Source organism: Bos taurus, chromosome 15 (genome assembly GCF_002263795.3).
Source record: "Bos taurus isolate L1 Dominette 01449 registration number 42190680 breed Hereford chromosome 15, ARS-UCD2.0, whole genome shotgun sequence".
In the NCBI taxonomy this organism is placed as follows: Eukaryota; Metazoa; Chordata; class Mammalia; order Artiodactyla; family Bovidae; genus Bos; species Bos taurus.
This window is the reverse complement of record NC_037342.1, coordinates 6,865,027-6,882,338: the sequence shown is the minus strand read 5'-3', so window position 1 is coordinate 6,882,338 and position 17,312 is coordinate 6,865,027. Positions and strand designations below refer to the sequence as shown.

At 36.3% G+C, this 17,312-nt stretch overlaps 1 protein-coding gene across 1 annotated transcript in view; it reads left to right on the top strand.

The window, feature by feature from the left end:
- Positions 1 to 1,211: 1,211 nt before the first annotated feature.
- Positions 1,212 to 17,312, top strand: part of CEP126 (centrosomal protein 126) — a 114,341-nt gene continuing 98,240 nt past the window's right edge. The window contains 2 exon segments of the mRNA XM_024975716.2: positions 1,212 to 1,611; positions 8,383 to 8,502. Of these exon segments, the coding sequence (XP_024831484.1) occupies positions 1,484 to 1,611; positions 8,383 to 8,502 (248 nt within the window). The 5' untranslated portion in view covers positions 1,212 to 1,483.

Below are 17,312 nucleotides of genomic sequence, written 5' to 3'. Positions count from 1 at the left end.
GTAAATTCCTGTGACTAAGTCAGTTAAAAATTTGCAAAGATAGCTAATCCTCCTAGTGTACACAGTTAGGCTTTCTTTGCCACGATTACATATTGTATCCTCTTGGCATGGTCCTGAAGGGGGCTTACGTGCTTTGTGTTTTAAGTCAAAACTCGATTTGTTGTGGCAGTTTTAATCAGAACACATTCCAGTTTGAATCATTGCATCCAACTTTGCAAAAACTCTGTTTCAAATAGCTTCAACTGGAAAAGTTTATTATTTTGAACTCTAAAAATGAACAAATTGATTCACAAAGACATAGGCATTTGAATGCTCGGTGAGTAATTTTCATTTGGTTTGTACATTCTGCTTCCAATATGGGAGGTTTTTCCACACACAAAGAAAAAAAAAAAAAACACACTGAAATATACTCAGAACTCACATGTGTTTTTACAATGAACTCCAACAAAAAGTTTCAGCCTTTTTTCAAATGTTTTACTTGCAAAACTTCTGAACTGATGGCTCAAAAATCCATTCAATTTTCCATACCTCCTGAAACAGTTTCAATATGATGATCTCTTTTGGCATGTCTTCCCAGGAGATTACTAAATTAAATCTGCACTACTTTCCTGGCCGCCGATGCTTGATGGTCTATTTCCAGAATCTGGCAACAAGGCTGGCACCATTAAAAGTCTTTGAAATGCAGACCTTATAAGTAGGGAAATGGCAAGGAAGACGACTTGCAGACGGAATGGCAGAAGCATCAGGGAGGGAGTGATGGAATGCAGAGAGAGGAAATTTCCACTCCCAAAGCTTTTTAAAAGAGATGGTGATTGGGAACAGTGATGCTCCAGAAAGACAGAACTTCAATCACACAACAGCACTCGGTAGTTAAACAACAAATCCTACCCTGAATTACCTCCGAGGAAATCATTTCAAATCCCCACGGTGGCTTTTGCCAATATCTGGGGATTTTTGCATCTCACTGTCTTTCATCACTCTTAGTACCCCCACTAAAACAGCCTCATAAAAGCGAGGTGGAACGGAGTCAGGTTCCGAGGCACAAGTCAGCACGCCCTCCTGAGAGGACTCGAGTCCCCGAGGATGCAAGCTTCCTGGCCGCCGCCCGCGGGCAACTCGGGGGTTGGAGCGGGGGGCGGGAGGCGGGGCACGGGGAGGGGTCCGCGCCTCCTATTGGCTGTCTCCAGGGCCCCGCCCCCACACCCTGGTCGCCGTCGCGAAGGACGCGGCGTCGGTTGCTTGTCAACATGGCGGCGGCGTCGCCACCTCTGCCGTTTCCAGGCAAGGTCGCCGCTGCGGCAGCTGCCGTCGACACCACAGCCCAGAGCGCCGCTGTGCGGGAACCGGAGCTGCGGCGGCCAACTTTCCCGCCTCAGTGACGCGAGGCTTGAGAGACGGAGTGCTGGGAGGGCCGGAGGAGGCAGCGGGTGCTGCCATGAGGGCGGCTCTGGGGGCTAGCCGGGAGGCGGCGCTGAGGTGAAGGATGCTGACCAGGAGGCCTGGAGCCCGGAGCGCGGTCGCAGGACTGGGCGCTGAATCCCCGGACACCCAAGTCAAAGCCCCCGTCAGCCCTCGCTTGAGCGGCGGGCGTCACCGACCTGGCGCCTACCTGTATCCTTCCAGTCGTGGTTGCCTGGGTGGCGGTGTTGGAAGTGGGAGCCCCATCTTTTTTCTGTTCTGTTCCCATTATCACAGATGCTAGATGAGAGAAACCAGCCAGTCATCTTAATGCGGGTATTTGCTTCGGCAACTGTCGCTGCTCCCCTTAAACGTGAAATAACATCTTCTATTCTAGGACCACTTTCGCGGCCGCCTTGTTATCTCCCCCGTTTTCAACTTTGCGGTAATTTTTTTTTTTTTTTAATCAGTTTTGAAATAGGTAAACGTGTTCTCTGGGGATTGTTTTCTTGTAGAGTTAGGCCATTATGTTCTTTACTTCATATTATCCATCTCCTGATAATTCATGCTGCTTGGAGAAAAGAATGCCGCAAGTAAATAAAATGTTTTGGTCTCCTGAAATAGTCCGTCTTAAGAGTTAACCTAACACTTCCTTTATTTTACAGAGCTGCTAAAGCCTAACATAGTTGGTTAATTTGTTTTGTTTTCCATCCTCTGTCCAGTCTGTTGTCAGAGAGACAACAGACAAAATGAGAAGCAAAGGACCTGGAGCCTTCACACTGGTTTATCACTGACTTGTCCCTACCTAAGAATTGGTCTAGCCCACCTTTGACATTATTATTGGTTGCATTGTAGAAAATTGAAAGTGTTAAACAGTTCTGTTTTCAGAATATGTAAACCATGTTTATTCCTTCAGAGAATGTTATGATAATTAGAGTGTAACCTTTGTATTCTCAAAGGACTTGGTTGGTAGTGATGATGCTATGTAATCATGTTCATTCTTGTCAGAGAGTCTCTGCTTTTCAAATTAATTCCCATTCTTATTGTCTCCGGGTTCTGGGAGTTGCACTTTTAAAAGCAAGTAAACAAGCAATTTTCATTTAGTGCTTCCTTTTTTGGCTAGGTGCTGAGGAAGACAGGTACATACAAAGCTATTTAAATAATGGTAAATATCCCTCTTCTGATCATGCTTCCTCAAGCTTTTATCCCATCTTTTCTTGCTTTAGTCGACTTTTCAGAATGCTAACCTGCAATGACAGCTTCTGATTCATCTATTCATTATTAACTCCATTCACTTTGGCTTTTGCCCTTGCTGCTCCTCAAAACTATCCTGACTCAAGGTGCAATCTGAAATAAACCGGATTGCTTTCAGTATGTATTTGATTCTGCCCCCTTGACACTGTGTTTCATTGAACCCTGAACTCCTATTACACTGACCCTGATTTATCTGTAAATCAGAAAATAGGGAAGCACTGTAAGTGGCTCATTGACAAGGTGTATCTTTCCATCATTTTCATTAGTGAAATGATCATAGACTTAATATTTTTAAATTTTTAAGGTATGAATGTTGATACAACAAAGGAAATAGTTGTGAAATAAATTTGGCAGTACCTCAAATGAACAAAACCAAATAGATATAATTCCAGAATTATAATGTTGGTTTCCTATAAAGAAACGTATTACTAAAAATATACTTAAATACTAAATATATAGTTAAAATTAAGAAAGTTGTAAATAATCATTTCAATAGATACCCTGAGCCTTTGCTAAAATCCAACAACTTTTGCTAGTGTGTGTGTGTGTGTGTGTATATGCATCTATATGTATTATATATAATATACATTTTTTCCTAGTTTATACATATATATTTGCTAGTAAATCAAGAATATCATTGTTACTAGGTGGAGAAACACTTAAACACTTGTGTCATATTGTACATTCTCAGTGTCTGTAATGTTTCATATTGGATACCTGGTACAGAGTAGGTGTGCAAATTTATTAATAACTAAATTTTAAAAAATGAACTGTAGACTTAAAATAAGAAGTGGCTTGGTAAAATTTCTACATGTGACTTCTAAATATGAATTCAGTACTCAGAGGCTATATTTCTCTACTTAAGTTGGAATTTCCTAACTCTAAAGGCTATGGAAGAACAAAACTTCATGAAGTTTATCTAATTAAAATTAGATGAAGTTCTATAATTTCAATTTCTTAAAACAATTCAAAAGGAAATAGAATAAAATTTGTTTTCAAAAAAAGGAGGGAAGGTCTCTCATGTCCCCTTCACACTATGCCTCTTTTTTCTCACAAGTATCTCCAGTCTTTTCCCCTTCCGTTTTATCCTAGCACCCACCTTGCCTCTCTTTATTCCCTACCTAGTTTAACCCTTTTTAATTATCTACACATATTCTCTCAACAACATCCTTGGTTCTTTGTACTCCTGTTCTTCTTTCTCAACCATCCAGTAACTATTACCACCCTATATTTCTGCTCCTTCACTCAATAATAAAAAATCTGTCAGAGAAAAGTCACAAGATGGCTGTGCTTTGATTGTTCTCAGCTTCACCAGAACAAGAACGGAATTCTGTCTTGTTCCTTTTAAATTAACTTCTGTGCCAGCTCTTGATCACCTTCCCTCATTCTTAATACCCTGTCTTACTATTTCATAAGAGAATGGATGCGTAAACTCCCTCAAGTCCCTCCCAACAAACAACACAAACCATCCTACTCCCATCACCAACCTCAGTCCCCTACCCTATCTTTTTATCCAGGCTCACTGATAGGATATATATCACTTTTACTGTAGAAGGTGAATCCATTCACTTATGTCCTTTTTTTCATCACCTCTCTTTTCAGTAACCCTGGATTGTAAATTATCCTAACTCTCTATTACAATTTACTTCCAACTCTTCTCTAATAGCCTTCTTTCCCTAAAGCCTATAAACACCCTCTAGTCTTGGCTATCCTTAAAACTAAAAATCAAACCTTTTGATCATAAGAACTGTTTTAATATCTCCTGTCTCATTATTCAAACCACTAAAAAAGAGTAGTCTAAATTCACTGTCTCTACCTTGAGTTACACTTTATACTTCATTCCAAAATATACTTGAACTGATTTAAAAAAAAAAAAAAAAGGCATGGACTGTAGTCTGTCAGGCTTCTCAGTCCATGGAATTCTCCAGGCAAGAATACTGGAGTGGGTTGCCATGTCTTTCTCCAGGGGATCTTGCCTACCCAGGGATCGAACCCAGGTCTCCTGCATTGCAGGAAGATTCTTTATCATCTGAGCTACTGGGAGGTTCATAAAAAATAAATACAAAATTGTAAAGAAAAACTGACAGAAAATAGATTTTCACATTTTTCATAACTTGAAGGTATAATAACTTTACCTTTTGAAAAGCAAGAACCAATTTCAAATGAAAAATATTTCAAAGATAACTTGTTAATTTAAAACTTTAGTGTAAGGGGAAATTGTATAATTAAATAAAATGAATTATCTGGAGGAAATACTTGTAATTATGATAGAAGGTTAATATTTATACTATTCTATATAGAATTTACTGAAATTGATTTTTTAAATGAAGTTCTCAATAGGTAAATGACCAGTGACTCTGAACTAACAATCCACCAAAGAGGAAAATAAAATTAGTATCAAATAAGACAATTTTTCTGTTTTGCTAATGCATACATACTATAACCTGACTTTCCACATGGTCTTTCTTTTTTTAAAAGTACTACCTTATACTCATGAGGTTTTAACTCATATTCATATATTTCTAATGACATGTAAATTTATATAACCCTTTTGGAAATCAATTTGTCTGTGAGACACTGAAAGCTATAAAGATATGTATACCTTTTGTCTTAGTTTATCTGCTGAGAATTTTCTCCAAGGAAATCGTTCAGCAAGCTTTTATTATGCCATTACCATATTCTAAGCACCATGCCAGGCATATTATATTTTATAGAAATGTAGAGGAGATACACATGATGTACCCATGAGAGTGTCATATCATCCAGTGAGGGTTAGAAAAAGCTTCATAGGGTAAGAACTGTTTGAGGTGTCCCTGAAAGGATGGGTAGAGTTAGCCAGCATGTACCAAAATATAATGGCATACTATGTCATAGCTTGTTCTGTTAATAAGTATCTTGGTATGATAGTGTGACTGAGCTAGGAGTCATGTAGGGAAGTGTTGAAAAATGAAGATGAAAAAACAGACCAGATTATAGGATGCCTTATATTCTGATGTTATCATGAAAGTAACAGGGAGATTTTAGAGAACAGCAAAGAATGAGAGACATAGTGAGATTTGTGTTTAGCTGATTTTGTGGACATTCAAATGGAGGATGACAAGTTTAGGAGTAGTATGATGAGTTAGAAGACTACTGAATTGGTCTGGGCAAGGGATTTAGAGCATCACAGTCAAGGCTGTAGAAGAAGGTACAGAAAAGAAAAAGAATCAGGATAGCTCTAATAATTTGACAAGAGTATTGGTTATATGATTCATAGTTATTAGTGGTGGTACAATATTTGAAAAAACCTAAATGAGCTACAATTAGAAAAAGACTATATTGGGAGAGGATGAGGTGGGGTATATTAGGCTATGCTTTTAAGTTACAATCATTATGTATTACTTAGCCAATACTACAACCTATAATTTTCTTGGTTTTGTTGTTGGTTTTTTTTTTTATATAAATATATAACCTTTCTTTGAACAAGTATTTAATTATGGTTTTTATGGAAGTATCTTACCTTTACAGTACAGCTTGTATGAAAATAAAAGTTTAACCAGCCATCTAATATTTTTTAAATTTGAATACCATACTCTGAAGAGATGCAAAGGCAAAGCATTTTTTATAACTCAGCAGGCAATATTATATATATATATATATATAAGCCATATATATATATGTAGAGAGAGATTTAATTAAATCTAACATATAGTTGTCAGAACATTATTACAAACATTACATTTGTGATTTTCTTTATGTTACTGTGCTGAGACTGCAAGCATGTTAAAACCTTGAACACAACTGTTTCCACGTGCATCACACTCCTTCATATTTCTCACCTGAACCGAAGCAACTTCTCCCTTTGCTCCCACCCAACAGTGTTGATCTTGGGTACCCTGAAAGGAAGTTGCACTTTCCTCCACTGAGATGTTGTGACTTAGCAGTTAGCCATCTTGTTGAAGTCTGACTCCTTCTAATAAATTACTCTATTGGAAGAAGAAGCTAAATCTTTAGCTTTTTCCATGCTAACAATGAACCAGATTCCTTCCTTTTTTTTTTTTTGTTTCAATTTTATAAATCCTTCAAAAGAAACATTAAATAAAAATATCATGTATGCAAGTGCATGTATTTGTTTATGGTGAGGTACAAAATTTTATAATAAATTATTAATGGCCAATGGCATAAAAATAGATAAATAGCAACATAATTGAAAGTGCCCATTTGCAAAGTTTCAAATGACTAAAACATTCAAATAAATGTGATTGGTTTGAAATATATAGTATTGGATAGTTTTTTTTTTTTACTATGTTGATACTGAAACACTGTAGGATCCTAAAATTAAGACATTTTGAATTAACAAATTATGTACTGCTTAACTTATTATTTAATATGTTGTTTTATCACTAATATTTATATCTTATAAAAATTTTGATTAAATAGACCTCTTAAAGAGAATTTCAAATCTTTATTTGGGGGGAGGAGTGGTTTAAACATAGTTTATTCTAAAAAGACAACTAGGCATGCCCTCAATATATAACCTCAATACAATCTTATGTACATCTGGAGGCCTGGCATGCTGCGATTCATGGGGTCGCAAAGAGTCAGACACAACTGAGCAACTGAACTAAACTGAATGATGAGGTACTGGAAATGGTAATTCAATGACCACTTCTTAAAACTTCAGAATCATTAAAAACAGAAAAATACTATGATAAACTTGATAAAGGCATTCAGTAATGCCAGTTGAAATGTAGCTGAGTAAATGCAGACATTAGTTAACCACAGCAATTCAACATTTAAAGAAATAAATTTCAAATGAATGGATGATTTAGATAACTAAAATACTCTTTATCTGGCAAACTTCTTGTAAACACTGCTATGTATGGTTTTCCTGATGGTTTGTTTTATAACCTATGAGTAAATCACCAAATTTTCCCAGTTATATTGCTAACTGATTTTTAATATTTTAATATGACTTTCATAATGTGAATTGGAGAAGGCAGTGGCACCTGGAAAATCCCATGAAAATGTTGACCAAAACGTTTAACTCATCTACTTTATATTAGTGAAATATAACCTCCTTTCATTTTTCTACATGCATTCCTAAGATGTACATGTGTGTTAAGTCACTTCAGTTGTGTCTGACTCTGTGCAGCCCTATGGACTGCAACCTGCCAGGCTCTGTCCATGGGATTCTCCAGGCAAGAATATTGGAAGTGGGTTGCCATTTCCTTCTCCAGGGGATCTTCCTGACCCAGGGATCAAACCCAGGTCTCTTAACATCTACCTGTATTGGCAGGCAGATTCTTTACCACCAGCACCACATGGGAAGCCCAACATTCCTAAGATAGCAACTTGTTAATAAATCCCAGGGACGGAGGAGCCTGGTAGGCTGCCGTCTATGGGGTCGCACAGAGTCGGACATGACTGAAGTGACTTAGCAGCAATAAGTACCCAAATATCTGTATAATGAAAGAAAAGATAGACATTCTCCTTATCTAGGCTCATGATGTATAAAAGTAATTAATTTTTCCTCAAAGAAAATGAGATGTATCTTCAGATCTATTATCAAGTCAGGAAAAAATAAAACATCTGCCAGTCATACACTGACACTAATGTGTACACATACTAGTTATTCCACAAAAAATCATTACATCATTATATGAGGCCGTAATTATATTTATCAGGTAGCACTGACATTCATTCAACTAAAGACGTAAACCACTGTCCTTAACTTTATGCTGTTATTAGAGATATGAAAATTCATTTTGAGAAAAATTTAGAAGAAGAGCGCCAAATATTACTGCAGCAACAAAAAATATGTCGAAATCGAGCACGTAAATATTTTGTGGAGTCAAACCGGAGAAAAAAGTAAGTAACTGTATTTTATTCAAAAGCATAGAAACTCAGTCTTTATAAATTAATAATTTCTCTACTTTGTAGCATTTTATGAACCTAAGTCATGACAGTGATTTCTGTATAAAATTGATCAAAATTTTTGTGACTTTTAAATTTTATTGTTTTTCTGCCACACCACAGAATGATGTATCATCTAGTTTAGTAAATGTAACTGAGGCAGTCTTTTCTTGGTATAGAATTTATTAGTGTCATATCTACTTCTTAAAATGACTATAAAATATATTCTTCATTTTTTGTGTCATTTTATGATAAAAGGTGACCAATTAGCATTTATGCTCTAATAGAATATATTTTATTTTAATTATTATTCACTTATATATAATTTTTATGTATGTACTTCCCTCATTCATCCAGTCAGAAAAATAGGGGAAATATGAATAATGGTGGAAATATTATAAAAAGAATTTTATAAATGATTGCCACTTTAAAAAAAGAGCTTTCTAGTATAAACTGGCAACTAAATAAAGTAAAAACGCAAATGCAAACAAGCCTATCTCTGCTTGACATTTCTCAAAATTCATTTGAATTGCTGGTTTATTTTTTAATGCAGAGTGGTTATGCCATTTTTATTGTTGTTTCTTTCTCCCTTGTTTATATTTCTGCAATAGCTGAATAGCAGAAAATCCCTAGAGTTTATTAACTACATCATTGGGCATATGTTGCAAATCCCATTTGGGGAATATAAAATTGTTTACCTGTAATTTTTTTCTGGCACTGTATTTCTCTTTAGAGTAGCTCTGTACCGCCTGGTGTAGTTGATAATATTTAATGAAGCTTCATTTTGTTTCTGTTTTTTATTTGTGTATTTCTGTTTTTCCCCTACCTTTCAGCTCCTGAAGCTTATAAAAGGCACTGATAGATGTTCCATAAAGATGAATAATCTTATGTTGAAAGAGTCATTGGCTTTGGAGTCAGAGATCTAGGTTAAAATCCTAGCTCCATCAGTTAGAGCAAGTTATTTAAGCTCTTTGAGCTTTAGTTTCTCATTTATGATTGGAATTAATACTATGTATTTCAAGGAATTATTATGTAGAGCAAAAAAGTTTAATAATAAAAATGGTTGAGAACACATATACAAAATATTTGTCATGTAGTGCTTCAACATTAAAGCTTATTTTATTAACAAATTAGTATCTGTCAATTGTACATTTTTAATAGTCTTGCTGTATGAAATGGCAGGCTTTATATGTGGAATTTGATTCATAAAGTTCCAACCTATCTTGTCTCATCAAATACCATAAGAATTCTGATGTAGAAAATATAGAAGAAAATTTTGGGTTTAAAATTCTAAGAGGCAGTACATTTTCCAATATAATTTCATTATGTTTTCCTTTTCTGTTGCCCTACAGATGGGTAAAGAAAACCTGTTTTTATGTAAAACCACATAAAAGTGTTTTTTTAAACACTAATCATTTATTTCTATATTCACCTTTTATAAAGGGAATGAAATTCTAGATACACTTCTGAACTTCAGAATATATCTATCATTGTGACTTTTTTGGCCTTGCCATTATCTATCCATTTATGCTTTACATCATCTGAGTTTATGGTGTCTATTCATATTATGGTCAGAGTTTAGAAAAACTATTTTTCCTACAGGTAGAGATGGTCTCCTAACACTTAGGTGTTTTCCTACAAAATAAGATAAATTTGTACTTTGGCATTGTCAATACTGTCTCCCCAGTACTACTCAAAAGATCTTCATAGCCCCAAGTGCTCTTTTTTACTTTTATTAATTGCCTAAAAATCACACACATTTTATTTTCTTGTTACCATTTTTTGCGTTTCTGTTGCCAGTATTTTTCTTGTATGTGTTTATCGCATTCTTAAGTTTTCTATTCTGTCACTCAGTATTCATACAGTGAAGTCCCCTTTGTTTCTCTCCAAGACCTTCCTCCACCAGTAGTTACTGCTGTAATAGATACACCCATAGACCTAATCACAATAGGCATCCTGAGACTTCCCTTAATTGCTCTTAGCAATTAGAGCCACAGTTTCTTGTCTTCCATAGCATCCCTTTTTTTGTTTTGTTTTATAATATTAATTTGTGGGAACACAACCTCAAATAACTTTCTAGTTAGGCTGCTTTGTGGACCAAGTAATTTTAATGTATACACATACTTAAAGAATATTAACTTATTTCCTACATTGTTTTTAATTTTCAACTTAGAACTATCTTTTGATAAATTAGTGAAGAGGCATTTATTCATCAACAGCATAGCTAATTCAGTACCAATTATTAAACACTATATTAGGAGAAAAAATAATTTTGGTTAATCTGTTTCATCATTATAAGTTAGAAATGTCAATAATCAGATCCAATATGGCTTCATGAGGAAACTAAATAGAAATAAATTTTAAGAAGTAAAGAACTCGAAAGAAACATTCAAATAGTTTTAAAACAATATAATGTAAGTATGTAGGCTTAAAAGTTCAGATGATCAGACAAAACTCCTATGTAACTATATAACCAACTGGCATAATAAGAAAGAAAAGGATTGAATGGGGAAAACTGCCCAAATAAAGCAAAGAGGAAACACTAGCAAGTGGTGAGGGTCAGGCACTTTGGAAGAATCTTTAAAACCTGTAATAAAGAAGCTTCCTTAAATATCCTATAGGCAGAAAAAAAATTACCTAGAGAATCACAGGGTGAATTATTTGGTGAACATGAAGTATGAGGTAGCTAAATTATCTATTTGTGAGAATGGTGGAGTATGGAGTTCCCCATGAAGCAGGAAAACTGTACCTTGGAATAAATAAGGACTTATACTTTAAGGAATTTAAGTCATATTAATCAAGCCTACATATATAGATGTATGGAATAAGCTAAAAAATATAAACAGATTCAAATAAATCCAATTATCAGTAGATTTAAATATCCCTGGATATATTATCCATGCATGCGTGCTCAGTGGCTTCAGTTGTGTCCAACTCTTTGGTACCCTATGGACTGTAGCCCATAGGCTCCTCTGTCCATGGGATTCTCCAGGCAAGAGTACTGGAGTGGGTTGCCATGCCCTCCTCCAGGGGATCTTCCCAACCCAGGGATCAGACCCACGTCTCCTGCATTGCAGGTGGGTTCTTTTCCACCGAGCCACCAGTGAAGCCCATGTTATCCATAATATGTTCATAATATATTAAAGAGAAATGAAAGGAATTCAGGATATTTAGAAGTTATTTTCAGCTATTGAACATGTTATAAAGGATAACATTTATTCATTCAATTAACATTTGAAAGTGTAGTGAAAGTGTTAGTCTCTCAGTCTGAGTCATGTCCTACTGTTTGCAACCCCATGGACCATAGCCCACGAGGCTCCTCGGTGCATGGAATTCTCCAGGCAAGAATACTGGAGTGGGTTGCCATTTCCTTCTCCAGGGCATCTTCCCAACCCAGAGATCAAACGTGGGTCTCCCACAGTGAAGGCAGAGTCTTTACCATCTGAGCCACCTTTCATATACCAGAGGATAAAAAATAAAATGCATCATTCTTGCTTTCTATTTACTAATAATGAAGTAGTAAAAAAAAAAAAAAAAAAAGGATGGTAGTGCTGTACAGTAAATACTACAATTGAGTCACCAACAAGGTGCTGTGGAAGTACATCTCACACAGTACATGACAAAGAATTCCTGGAAGGGTAAATTCTTATTAGATAATGAGGAGTTAGCTCACTTGAGCGGCAAAGGAGAACAATATGTGAAAAAACTTAAATGTTATGAAATAAAAGACATTAAAAAATAGTTTTATGTGATTTAGGCACTGGAAAATGTGGAAGGGTATCAGGAGAGGAAACTATAGAGCTGACAGGAGACATTACTAAAATAACTTTTGTGCCAGTCTAAAGAAATTAAACTCTATCCTGAGATGCTGTTGAAAGAGTAAAAGAGAGATGGATGCTCATGTTCATATTTTATCTCATTATAACAAAGGGTAGAGAATGAATTGAAAGCATAGGCTGGAGGCAAAGAGGAGGGGTAGAAAGCTGTTATGGGAATCTAAGCAAGAGAAGGTATGAAGCTGGCCTATGAAGGCAGAGTCGGGATTGAGTAGTAGGGTCAGTAGGAGTCAAGGGTCAGTTATGGGTGGCTCATGAAGAGCATTGTCAGAAGAGGAATACTCATCAATTATGCAAACCTTATTCTGACATTTTTAATACCGATCTAAATTACAATGCATATTTCTGTCATCTTTTATATAGATTATGATAAATGTGTTTGATCTTTTCTTCATGCCTTTGAATCATTATTATGGGCATCAAAATATTTTACTCTGTTATGTTCCTGTGTTGCCCTTGAACTATTAAGTTTAATTAATTTACAATACTAGCCTCTACTGGTTAGCTTGGTGAATTCTTTGTTAAAAGATTTTTTCCCTTACTGCGTAGCTGTAATTTCTTTTTTAAAGTTAAATTTAACTTTGTTATTGTTACTGTTTAGTCGCTAAGTCATTTCTGACTCTTTGAGACCCCATAGACTGTACCCCACCAGGCTCCTCTATCCTTGGGACTTCCCAGGCAAGAATACTGGAGTGGGTTGCCAGTCCCTTCTCCAGGGGATCTTCTACACCCAGGGATTAAACCCAGGTCTCCTGCATTGTCAGGCATATTCTTTACCACTGAGCCTCCATTTTGAGGTAATTGTAGATTCACTTGCAATTGTGAAAAAAAATACAGAAAGATCCCATGCATGCATGCTGACTTGCTTCAGTCATTTCTGACTCTTTGTGACCCTGTGGACTGTAGCCTGCCAGGCTCTTCTTGTCCATAGGATTCTCCAGGCAAGAATACTGGAGTGGGTTGCCATGCCCTTCTCTAGGGGATCGTCCCAACCCAGAGATGAACCTGCGTCTCCTGCAGCTCCTGCCTTGCAGGTGTATTCTTTACCGGTGAGCCACTGGGGAAGCCCAAGATCACATTATACTCTCTCTTCAGTTTTCCCCGGTGGTAACATCTAGAAAAACTATAGTGCAGTCTCACAACCAGGATAATGACATTTATATAGTCAAGACACAGAGCATTTCTGTTATTTCACATTGCCCTTTTATACCCATACCCACTTCCCTCCCACACCCATCCCCTGGAAATCACTAATCTGTTCTCATTTTTGTAATTTTTTTCATTTCTAGAGTATTATATAAATACTATCATATATATGTATAGTGTATATATTATATATATGATGATTTATGTATGATTCAGAATTGCCTTTTTTCACTCAACCAATTTCTCTGGGATTCATCCAGATCGCTGGATTATTATCGATTAATATCGAATGGATTATTAGTATTCACCCATTAAGGATATCTGGGTAGTTCCCAGTTTGGAGTTACTATGAATAAAGCTGCTATGAATATTCATGTATAGGTTTTTGTGTAAGCATTGAAGGCAGGAGGAGAAGGGGATGACAGAGGATGAGATGGTTGGATGGCATCACCGAATCAATGGACATGAGTTTGAGTAAACTCCGGGAGTTGGTGATGAACAGGGAGGTCTGGAGTGCTTCGGTCTATGGGGTCGCAAAGAGTTGGACACAACTGAGTGAACTGAACTGAACTGAACATTTTTATTTCTCTGGAATAAATGAAGGAGTACAATTGCTGGATCATATGGTGGTTTAGTCTTTTAAAAAACTGCTAAATTGGTCTTCAGAGTGACTATCCACCAGCAGTGTAAGAGTGATCCAGTTTTCCACATCCTCATTAGCATTGATATTGTAACTATTTTGTATTTTAGCCATTCTTAAAGGTATAGTATCTAGAAGGAAATGGCAACCCACTCCAGTATTCTTTCCTGGGAAATTCCATGGACATAAGGAGCCTAGTGGGCTACAGTTCCATTGGGTTGCAAAGAATTGGGCACAACTTAGCAACTAAACAGCAACAACAACAAAGGTGTAATAATATCTTGGTGTGGGTTTAACTGATATTTTCTTAATGCCTATTGATGCAGAATATCTTTTAATGTGCTTATTTGCCATCTGCCTATCTATGAAATTTCTCATAATGTCTTTTATCCATTTTCAATTTTTTTGAAGTATAGATAATTTACAATGTTATGTTAGTTTCAGGTGCACAGCCAAGTGATTCAGTTATACGTATATGCACGTTCTTAGATTCTTTTCTGTTACAGGTTATTACAGGATATCGAGTGCAGTTCCCTGTACTCAATATCCTGTAATATTGAGTATTACAAACTTGTTTGTTTTTTACCTAGTCTATGTATAGTAGTGAGTATATTTTAATCCCAAACCCCTAATTTATCTTCCTGCCCCTCCCACTATCCCCTTTTGTAACCATAAATTTGTTTTCTATGTCTGTTTTCTGTTTTCTATGTTTTCTATTTCTGTTTTGTAAATATGTTAATTTGTATCATTTTTTAGAGTCCACATATAAGTGGTATCATATATTTATCTTTCTCTAACTTCACTTAATATGGTAATCTCTTAAGTCCATAAGCAAATGGTTTTATTTCTTTCTTTTTATGGCCAAGTAATATTCCTTTGTATATGTATACTACTAATTTATCCATTCATCTGTTAGTGGACATTTTGGTTGCTTCTGTCAGGTTGGTTTATTTCTCTCCTTTCATTTTTGTCTCATCCATAACAAAGATTTGGAATGATGGACTAATTACAGCTAAAGCAGGCAGGATATCTTGACTGTTGTCTCATAATAGCAAGGATTCAAAACAACAGACTAGTTACAGATCAACTACAGCTCAAGCAGACAGAACTTTTATTAAACCAAAGAGTGGATAGTACACTCTGGAGACTTGGCAGCAGCTGTGGCTACGGTCCTCTTGGCTTCCATTTTTATACTTCCCATCTCCTCCTCTTGGTTCTGCCCTGTGTACCTACCACCAATCAGGAAAGGGAATGCAAATGGATGTATGCTCAAGGTCAATCAGGGAAGGGGGCATGTCTGGGCACATGCAAAAATAGCATTTTTACATATTCATCTAGGTGGGGGTGGGCTGGGAGCTTTATTAATAGTTGCAAGTTACATAACAGGCTCTATTGGTCCTGCTTTCCCATATTTCAGTCTGTTATAATCATATGTATGTATAGAATATTTATGAACCTTTAATGGGCTCCTGGCTGCCTAAGGATACTTGAGGACACAGCTGTGTACAAGAGAGAATGTGCCAGAGTTGGAGAAGCCCTGTGGCGAGTCTGTATCCACTGTGGGCCTAGGGCACATGGGCAAGAATTGGAAAAGTCTCTGTGGCTGTTTTTGTAGCATATCTGTGAGCTCTCCTGTGAGTGTCTGAGGTGGGGTTTAGAGATCAGCTTGCATCCCTTTCCCTTAAGCCACCCCTCATTGCTCATGCCTAACTTCCTACCTAACATTCCATGTCTTGACTATTGTAAATAGTGCTGCTGTGAACATTGGGGTGCATGTATCTTTTCAAATCAGAGTTTTCTCCAGATATATGCCCAGGAGTGTGATTACAGAATCATATGGTGACTATTTTTAGCTTTGTAAGGAACCTCCATGCTGTTCTCCACAGTGGGTGCACCAGTTTAAATTTCCATCAACAATTTAGGAGAGTTCCTTTTTCTCCAGACTCTCTCCAGTATTTATTATTTGTAGGCTTTTTAATAATGGCCATTCTGACTGGTATGAGATGATACCTAACTGTAGTTGTGATTTTCTAATAATTAGTGATATTAAGCATCTTTTCATGTGTCTATTGGCCATCTGTACGTTTTCTTTGGAGGAATGTCTCTTTAAGTCTTCTGCCCATTTTTTTTATTGGGTTGTTTGTTTTTCTGATATTGAAGCTATGTGAGCTGTTTTTATATTTTGGAAACTAATTCCTTGTCAATAGCATCATTTGCAAATATTTTATCCCAGACTATAGATTGTCTTTTCATTTTGTTTATGTGCAAAAGCTGTGTAAAAGCTTTTAAGTTTAATTAGGTCCTATTTGTTTTTGTTTTTATTTCCATTAGTCCAAGAGATGGCTCCAAAAATATTGCTATGATTTGTGTCAGTGTTCTGCCTATATTTTCGTCTAGGAATTTTACAGTATCTAGCCTTACATTTAGATATTTAATCTGTTTTAAGATTATTTTTATATGGTGTTAAAGAATATTATAATTTCATTGTTTTACAGATAGCCGTCTAATTTTCCCAGAACCACTTCTTGAAAAGACTGTCTTTTCTCCATGTATAGCCTTGCCTCCTTTGTCTTCAGTTCAGTTCAGTCACTCAGTTGTGTCCGACTCTTTGCGACCCCTTGGACTGCAGCACACCAGGCCTCCCTGTCCATCGCCAACTCCCAGAGCTTACTCAAACTCATGTCCATTGATTCAGTGATGTCATCCAGCCATCTCATCCTCTGTTGTCCCCTTCTCCTTCCTTCAATCTTTCCCAGCATCAGAGTCTTTTCCTTTGTCTTGGATTGACTTTTCATCCATTTTCTAATTAGATTATTTTCTTTTTTACTGTCGAGTTTTGAGAGCCCTCTATATATTCTAGGTACAAATCCTATGTCAAATGTGTGGTTTGCAAATATTTTATTCTGCACTGGAGTTTATATTTTCACCTTCTTAATAATAGAGTCTTTCCTAGAGCAAGTTTCTCATTTTTATGAAGTCCAGTTTATAACTTTTTCTTCTTATAGATTGCATTTTTGGAGAAGTCTTTGCTTAGTTCTAGGTCCTGAATATTTTCTCCTAAAAGTTTATAGACTTACAAACTGTAAAAAGTTTGTGTTTTTACAGTCTAGGTGTGTGATCTATTTTAAGTTAATTTTTTTACA